The sequence below is a fragment of the Nestor notabilis genome, unplaced genomic scaffold (genome assembly GCF_000696875.1).
Source record: "Nestor notabilis isolate BGI_N333 unplaced genomic scaffold, ASM69687v1 scaffold20202, whole genome shotgun sequence".
Classification (NCBI taxonomy): Eukaryota; Metazoa; Chordata; class Aves; order Psittaciformes; family Psittacidae; genus Nestor; species Nestor notabilis.
The window spans coordinates 1-9,424 of NW_009918950.1; the positions used below are offsets into that span (position 1 = coordinate 1).

General features: G+C 36.9%; 1 protein-coding gene across 1 annotated transcript in view; it reads left to right on the plus strand.

The window, feature by feature from the left end:
- Positions 1 to 91: 91 nt before the first annotated feature.
- LOC104402189 (testis- and ovary-specific PAZ domain-containing protein 1-like) overlaps positions 92 to 9,424 on the plus strand; it is a gene marked incomplete at its 5' end in the record, with an annotated part of 11,469 nt that continues 2,136 nt past the window's right edge. Inside the window, 8 exons of the mRNA XM_010009996.1 lie at positions 92 to 184; positions 464 to 579; positions 2,057 to 2,123; positions 3,169 to 3,343; positions 5,430 to 5,530; positions 5,920 to 6,085; positions 6,938 to 7,102; positions 8,529 to 8,732. Coding sequence (XP_010008298.1) covers positions 92 to 184; positions 464 to 579; positions 2,057 to 2,123; positions 3,169 to 3,343; positions 5,430 to 5,530; positions 5,920 to 6,085; positions 6,938 to 7,102; positions 8,529 to 8,732 — 1,087 coding nt within the window. The remainder of the gene's footprint in view (positions 185 to 463; positions 580 to 2,056; positions 2,124 to 3,168; positions 3,344 to 5,429; positions 5,531 to 5,919; positions 6,086 to 6,937; positions 7,103 to 8,528; positions 8,733 to 9,424) is intronic.

Sequence of the window (9,424 nt, forward strand, 5' to 3'; positions counted from 1 at the left end):
AAGAGCAATTCAAAAGTTCCTATTACGAAAACTCTAAGCTTTCTAATTGAACAGAGTTGCAAAACTGATTGTGCTTTTCTGTCTAAATTAGCCAGCTGTAGATGTTCTTCTGAAAGTTTTTGAGCATGTGGCTTCTCTGAATATAAAAGACGCTGTGCCGACATTAATCAGTACCTTTTGTAAGGTATGAGTTTGATTGTACTGCTGCTACTTGTCAGAATTTCTGAAATACCTTGTCTGTTTTAAAACTCTACCATATCACTTCAATATTATTTCAGTACTATTATTTTAAGTTATATTATGACTAGCTGAATTTGTGGTGGGTGTTTCTAATCTTCCCCTATTTTTTTGACTGAGATTCAATCACGTGTTTTTCCCACTGTTTGCCACTTGCCTCTGGAAATACGTAAGTGATCATAGTTCTTTGTATGCTTAGTTTTATTCCCCCTGTTTGCTATTACAGCTCATTGGTGCTGGTATGTTCCTTGAGTCTACACATTTTGACTGTATTATTAAGTACCTTCACCAACTGAAAGTTTCCAGTCAGGAACTAAATACTGTTTTGAATATAAAATCGAGGTATGTCTTTAAGGAGCTATTTTGTATCTGTCTGTCTAGTTCATTCGCTAGGTTCTATTTTTATAAACTTACGTGTGCCTTTAAAAGGCAATTAGAAAATGCAAATTCAGTGTTTTGGATGAAAATACTGTCATGTCACGTGTTACTGTATTTTAAAGTGCTGTCAATTTACTGTGCTTCAAAGATCAAGGATTGTTAAGTCAAAACTTAGATTGTGACCACAGTTATGATTAGTTTTTTCCATACTGATCATCATTGTACAATCTGTTCCCAGCTGTGCTGCAAGTTTATATAACTGCAGTCAAATTAGAGACATCATGGTTTAATATCATTTAGGTCTACGTAAGCAAGCACTACTTCTGCAATAAACAACCCTTTTAGACAATAAGAGTATTAGTTATAATCTGAAGTAGTTTTTTTAGTTTCGTTTACTGTGCGACTACATGGACACTTGTGCCAACATTTCGGGGGAGGAGAGTCATTTTTTAAGTACTGCTGGATAATGCTGGGCAAAATGTGAAATCACAGCCCAGATCTCTTCCAAAACTGTCGATGTTTATGTCTTCCCATTACCTGCACAAGATTGACTTTTTTTTTTCCCCTCATTATCTGCATCGTACACACACAAGCTGAGAAACTAACTTTGAAATTCTTAGAGCAACCTTTGGTGCTTAGAAGAAACCAAATATGCAGCATTTACTGTGTGAAAACAGGCCATCACTGTTTCATGTGAAAGCACTGGAGAAATTATTTGGTGCTTTTCATACTTTTCCTATAGAGTACCTTTGAGACACGGATCTCACCGCACAACTTACCACACACGCTGGAGGTCATTTTTATCACTTGTCAGATCAGGAATCTCATTCACAGAGGAATGACCTCCTTCCAGATTGCCTCGGTATGTGTGTGTTTTCAGCACAAACTGAGAAACAGTCTGTATGTATGAAGACTGAGCAGCTGTGTTGCTTCAAATACATGTGTTAGCTCATTCATATGTAGGTTATGTATCTCTACGTGATAGCATCACACTAGGTAGATGTATACATTGTTTCAGTGGTGGCATCAGAATAAAGTATCATGCTCCCAGATATTTGAAGATTAATAGCATTTTCTTTGATGTAATTCATTTATTTTTTTATCTATATGTCAGAAATACATACAACCCAATTCTACATTTCCTTAGTGGATTTGAAGTCTTTTTTGTACCTTTTCAGTTACCTTTGTACTGAGACAAGGGAATATTTTATGTTAAAGTAGCTCCACTCAATTATTTGCTTAATACATGTACTGGCTTCCCTTGTGTGACTGTAAATGTCTGTTTTCAGTGTCCAGTTTGCCTAGTGTGTAGTGAATAGGTTCAAAATTCACATTAGTTTTTAGTTCATATATGATAATTTGATAGCCTTCTGCTAGTGCATAGTTCTGTTCAATAGGATGTGTTAAAATTAAGTATTAATATCTTTTTTTCTTATGGAAGATTTCAGGAAAAACATTTTGAAAAGAACTGGGTTTTTGACTTCAACTTGGCAGTGGCTGAAATTCAGGTACAGTGCATGCATTCTTCAAGCCTGTTGGAATGTTTAAACCATTACTTCTTTTAAACCTACAAAAAATAACAATTTCTACATAATTTTAATTGAGTGGGCTTTATTATTAATTATATTGAGATTATAATAAAATATTTTTATGCAAAGCCATGTTTGGGAAAGATTAACATGCAGGGGAAAACTGTGGTGCTTTTGTGATGCCGGTATTCTAGTTTACATACTTGCAGTTTTTATCTTGGTTTTATATCTAATTCAAAGATTTTATAACTTTAAGCAATTACTTCCTATGCCTTACGGTTGTTGTGTTTGTAACTGGAAGTACTACATCATTCCTCACAAAAAATAATACTGAATATATTTTTTAGTAGATAGAATTCGTATCTAGTTTAAAAAGGCACAATTGTAAAAGACTCTAATTGGAAACACTAAGCAATTATTTTAAAGAATAAGGCAATATTATTAAAAATTCTTGGAGGGTTGCATCTTTCATGTTCAAGGGCAGATTACTTCTAATGCACAATTACAATATTTAAATATTCCAAGTTTACACATTACCACACTTACTATTCAGATCCTGATACCAAAATTTAAGAAGGGAAGAATGAGGACTGATTTATTTATTTATTTTATTTTTTTACTCCTTTAAACACCACAATCATGAAGTGATCTGACAAGCAAAAGACTAATTCATACAGGAAAAAACCTTCAACTTGGCACACATGGTGAAAGAAAAAAAAACCAGTAAAATACTGGATGAATGCCAGTATGTAAATGGATGAATAAGTTATGAGCTTCCCCAATTGGGGTCGTGTCATAAATGGAAAAAGAATTTTAATTTCCGGAGGGACAAACATGATTAGCAGTCCCTGCCACTTAGGAAATGTGTAACTGTGCCATATTGAACATGGAGGTTCTTGGCAGTAGCATTGCATCAGCATCTTTTTTCTGCTTTAAGTCTATCCCAGGTGTGGCTCTCAAATTCCAGTATGTTCTCTGTTCAGTGCTCAGGTTGACTTATATTTACTCCTTGTCTTCTTCACAGCATTGCAAAGAAAAAAAAGATTGGGCCAAGCTGGGAGCTTTGTTTGTTAATGCAAGAACTGGCTGTGAACATTTTGATGATCTTCAGAAATTGTCTCTATGTATTGCTGAAATACTAACCAAAGACTCTGAGACAAACAGACCAGAAGTTCCTTTTTGTGATTTTGCTGATGCAGGTAAAATTAAGATGCAAGAAATGCTTTTTGTTCATCCCTATTCTTTGTGGAGTTTTTAAAGTGGTAAAGAACCAAATTCATATACTGTTTTCTGAATGTTATTTTTGTATGTTACAATATTAAGAATTTCTTGAGGAGCAAATACAACCAGCCAAAATGCTCAATAGAAGCCATTTTCTAGTAGAAGTAAAATCCACAGTGCTTACACTTAGAAGAACATTTGAGCTTTTTGAAATCAGGAAGAGAAACCAGTATTGGTGGTCTTTTAATAAGACCAAAATTGGTGGACTTTTAATAATGTCTTATTCTCAGGACAAAAGCAAACAAGTATTGCCATGTGAAGTGTCACACTTTTAATAGCATAAATAAACTTTAGAGTTTATTTAGAGTAAATACAACTATATTTGTGTATTTCAAAACACACTGAACAGAGTTACATCAGATACATCAGTTGTATTTTTTTCTTTTTCCTTTTTTTAATTTGGATTTTCAGAATTCTTTCATTCTTTAAAAAGCCAAGCATTTATGTAAGGGCTGGGTCCGCAAAACACCTATTTTTTGTAGAGTTCTTCCTGGTTTTCTCACCCCTTTCCTGACTATGCCTCTTCACTTTCAAAACTGTATCATTCTTTCTAGTAAGTTTCCAGAAAACTGAGGCTCAGTGAAGTGTCATTTGGATATTAAAGCATTTCATAATTAATGTCTGTTGTGGTTTAAGCCCAGCCGGCAACTTGGAACCACGCAGCCGCTCGCTCACTCCCCCCCTTTTCCTTCCTCCCCCCGCTCCCGGAGGGATGGGGAGGAGAATCGAAGGAATGTAACTCCCACGAGTTGAGATAACAGCTCTCCAGTAACTAAGGTATAATACAAACCACTACCGCTACCAATAATAATGATAAGAGGAATAACAAGGGAAAAGGACACAACCGCTTCCCACCCGCCGACCGATATCCAGCCTGACCCGAGCAGCGATCTGGGCCTTCTGGGTGACTCCCCCCAGTTTCTATCCTGGCCATGACGTGCTGTGGTGTGGAATAGCCCTTTGGCCAGTTTTGGTCAGGTGTCCTGCCTCTGCTTCCTCCTGGCTTCCCCTCCTCTCTGGCAAAGCATGAGACTGAGAAAGTCCTTGGTCAGAGTAAACATTACTTAGCAACAACTAAAAACATCGGTGTGATCAGCGTTGTTCCCAGACTGAAAGTCAAAAACACAGCACTGCACCAGCTACTAAGAAGGAGAAAAAATGACTGCTGTAGCTGAACCCAGGACAATGTCTCAGATCTTTTCCAATCTGTATGAACTACTAAAGCATGATGAATATTTATTCCAGATGCAGACTTTGACATTATAAAATGGCTATCAGAGCTTCCAGTTGTGACACAGACAGAAGATGTTGGACATTTCTGTAGCTTAGTCTGTCTTCTCTAGGGCAGTGCTCTCCAAGCTGATAGGCTCCTCTGTCAGTAAAAAAATCTTTGAGCACTCACCCCCAGTTTGTTTGTTGGTTTGTTTATAAATTTATATACAACTGCACTAATGTATTAAGTACATTATAAAACATACACAAAAATAGAAATTAAAAATATGAGATAATAAGAAATAAACAGTGCTTTTTAAAACTTTTTTTTTTTTTGCTTTTACTTTTTAGTGGTACAAAAAATACTTTCTTTCCACACCCAAATGGATTGTTGTGCTCACACCGTACTTTGGAGACCACTACTCTAGAATGCCAACAGTGCTTCCAAAGTGGTTGTATAATGTGGTTGGAAAAACTTATAATTAATCAGTTCTGTAATTTGCCAACATTTCTTCATGGCCCCAGAAAACACAAAACTTACGGAATTATGCCATTATGTGTCCAAGCATCTTATGGATGAATTAGACTACTATGAAATAGTGTCTGAATATAATGTAATTATTTACCCTACTCCTGGTGTTAAGACTTAGGAAGTTACTACTTTTAATGGCAAGTATTTCTGAAAGCATGTTTAATATTTTCACAATGACAGTGTTTCTCAAGTGGCCAGTCTCTTTAAAACTGCATTTACATGTACAATTTTTTTTTATGTGTTTTTGTTTTTCTTTTCAGTAGCAAAAAATTCACAACATAACGAAGCAGACAGAATTTTCATTGGAAGGATTGGGATAAGTGTAATGTATTCTTATCACAAAGTACTGCAGTGGATAAAGGTATACGGAACTGTAGGAACCTGACTGGAAGAAAAAGAATGAGTTATTTCTTTTCTAGATATGAAACTGTATTTCTTTAGTTGAATGGTTGGATGTTCAACCTTCCTCCCCACCATCTTAATACTTCCTAATTGTCCAGCTGGATCAAAGCATTTCATTGTGTCTTTCTGAGCTCTAGTCTTCCATGGAGCCCATCATAACTTTGTCTTGCAACCTAGAAGCTTGATTGTTCAAGTTCAGATTTTGACTTCGCTTCGCATACTAAACTGATGCCTGTAAATCTGTATCACCAAATTAAATCTGCTGTATTTTGTGTAAATGTACTCTTCGTCCAAGAATATCATTGCTTCCTCTGACCTTCCCCCTTTCCTTTCTCCCTGTTATGCTAGGGAAGGAAGGTTTTGGATAAGTTGCATGAGCTACAGATACATTTTACAGTCTTGAAAGGCCTCATAGGTGCAGAGAAGTTAGCATCAAGATGCCAAATTGTTAATAAAGCTGCAGAAATTTTTCTTAAAACAGGAAGTATGGATGGAGCAACATGGGTATTGAGAGGTAAGTTTGTCTTATAAAAAACTGAATTTTGACTTTGACAGATTTCAGGTGAAAGTTATAAGCTGTTCTATGTTTTTTAAAATAAAGTTAATAATACTGGGATGACAGAAATAAAATGTGTTCCATCTTACTTAGTTTTCTCCTTAATATGTATAAGAAATATTACAACTAACACTAATTTTTTTTCAGAAAAGCTTTCACAGTAGTCTGCCATCAACACCATTCTACTCAAAAGCCTACCATAGTGAGGGCTGCAGCTTGGAAAGCGGCCCTGCCCCATGTAGATTGCCTTTGAGCCAGGTGACATTCAGTGTCAAAAAACGTTCAGGATTGCGTCAGTGCAGTGTTCCTTTACACCTCACAGTATCCTATTTAGTAAAACAATTTTACAATAGTACTATATTTCTGCAATTAAATGATGCATAATTACAGGCTTTTTGGAATTCTGATCTGCTGAAAAGGGATGAAACTCAAAGTATAAACAAGAACAGGAAGTATAAACAAGAGTAGAAGGTGTTCTGTAAAGTAATATTGAGGATCTAAATTTGTTCAATTTTGCATATGTACATCGATACATAGATACTTATATACACACATATATATGCCACTGGCAGTCCATTTTACTTATGTGATATTTATTAAAAGGGGTTATATATATTTAAAGGTTCAGAGAATCCATCTGAGAAGTACTGGTGATAAGGAACAAATTATTGATAACTAGAACTGCATTTTCTGTGAAAATCTGCAGTTTTGTTTTCTACTGCAGTTTACAGTATATTCAAAATGGCCAAAAGTCTCAGCATCCAGCAGTTTCGGTTCATAGAAGTAATGCTGCACTGTTGTTTGCCACAGAGTCAGAGTGGACCACAAATACACCGTTGTGGCCCTGTGATAAAATGGACATCCTCAGTCGACATAATCTGTTATGTACACTAGTGCACAAATACTTGAGGAAGAGTTTATACAGGCAGGCATTGGAAGTTCTGCAGAACTTACCAGGTTTTCGAAATCATTCTGGTAAGTAAAGAAAAAGGTACTGTGTTAAGAGCTAAAAATTCATCAGATGATTCTGTACTGTTCTTTTTGTCTGTTTTCAGGCTAAAATTTGGTGGAAAAGTAAGAGTTTTAAATGAGGGCCTCCCCTCCACCCCACCCCTTTTTTCCCCCCAAAGCAAGTAGTGTCTTTGTTAGGGACTGTAGTGGTAGGACAAGGGGTAATGGGTTTAAACTTAAACAGGGGAAGTTTAGATATAAGGAAGAAGTTCTTTACAGTGAGGGTGGTGAGGCACTGGAATGGGTTGCCCAAGGAAGTTGTGAATGTTCCAACCCTGGCAGTGTTCAAGGCCAGATTGGACAGAGCCTTGGGCAACATGGTTTAATGTGAGGTGTCCCTGCCCATGGCAGGGGGTTTGGAACTACATGATCTTACGGTCCTTTCCAACTCAAACCATTCTATGATTCTGTGAAAAGATGTACAGTACTTTGCCCCTACTGTTGCATATGCACACATACATGTACCTGCACACACACAGACTTTGTACGCCTGAACTCTTTTTCCAACTGTCTTAGTTACACAGGGTAACTAAGGGTAAAAGGAAAGACACCACCACCACCACCACCACCACCCCCCCCCCCGCCCCCACCCCCACCCCCCCCCCCCGAATTTTTAAGGATCATACACAGTCTATACAATAGGGATATCATTGGGGTGATTCATTTTATCTTAACTTCAGGTGAATGCATTATTTTTTCTATAACTTAGCTAGCTAACCTAGGCTTCTTTCATGTACCATGTTAAGACAGAGTACTATTCTGGGCTCAATTTATCAAACAGGTTTTGGATGCGTACTTCAAGGTGAGATGCATCGTTACTTAAGGCTCCACTGAGGAAACCTGAGCTGATTCCTGCGAGCAGGTCTCAGTGCTATTGCCAGTGTGTGCTTTTAGGTATGTTAATAGAGCTTAGTTGGAAGGCCATCTACTCTGAGAATCCTAAAAGGATCTAGGCCTTTGATGCATGAGGTGGATACAAGGCTGCTCAGTCCTGCCAAGAAGGGGACAGATGAGAAGTTAATAGTTCAGAGTAACAGAAGCAGAACTTGAAGAACCAAGGTGATTTCTATTGGTATAAGTCTTAAGTCTGAAAGTACCAGGTGAAGATTGTATTTATAGGCTTGGGCAAGTAATTATATTTTTATCTGATCCAGTTAGTTTTGGCAGCAAATTATTATTTGGACCTTAGCACTTCTCTTTCACAATGTGAATGAACAAACTTTAGCAGAAGCCTTTTGATGAGTAAAGCATTATCATAGGTTATCTCAACCTTGTTCCATTTTGCTGATATAAGCAAGAGTCCTGATTTAGGTGCTGATTGAGAAGTGATTCTTCAATTAGATTTGCATTTGACTTAATTCAGTAGTTAATAATCTCCATTTCATTTCAGATACTGTAGATGTTTCTCAGTACAGCAGCCTTTTTAACAAGCTGATAAATGCCTGTTTTGAGAGCAAGAACCTTGGGGTCTCATCTTCTGCAGTAGACTTCATGCTTTCAAAAAACATAGCTATTGATTTTTTTTTACTTAGAGAATTAATCACAGCTTTGGGAAGAAGTTCTTTGTGGTCTAAAGCTAGGACCTATTACAAAAGTAAGTTGCTACTTATATCCTTTGCTTATGTTCTTTGGATAACACAGGCTCATAAGAGCTCAGTATGTTGGGGGGAAATGAGCAAGAGTATACTTTATAAGAAGAAAACAGTACTTCCTGTGTCACTATCAGGAATTTATTTGGAACCAAAATGCTTATCGGGAAATAGTGACAGTTGAAAAAACAAATCGGTGCATACTACCTGGCATGAAATAAATGTAATTCTGATAAAACTGAATTTTTTACATTCCATTTCAGAAACAAAAGAGGAAAAAAGTGAACCTTGAAATGGTTAGAAAGTGCATCGTCTTTACTTTTTCATCTAGGCAAATCAGATTTCTTTATACTTCTCTTTAGAGCTCTGGTAGTAAAATTATTTAAGATTTGAGAGGTTTGGCAAAGAAATTTATCCTAACTAAAAGAAAATCCCTTTCCACTAAAAGTCTGTGATTGTTTTCAACTCTCCATTTCTGTGCTAAGATTATACTGGGTGTGCCACTCTGATAAGGTCCACTAAGAGCCATCTCTCCATACTGTCACATTACTGTTTCATTCTGCCTTGGAATTGTGGTGGTTAGCAGGCTGCTCAAGAAGTCAGCCCCTCCTGGGAGGGATACTTAGCTTTGTTAACATTTAAATTATTGTTTTTCTTTTTCTTTGGGGGTTCGGGGAGGGGGGGGGGGGGACGGTTG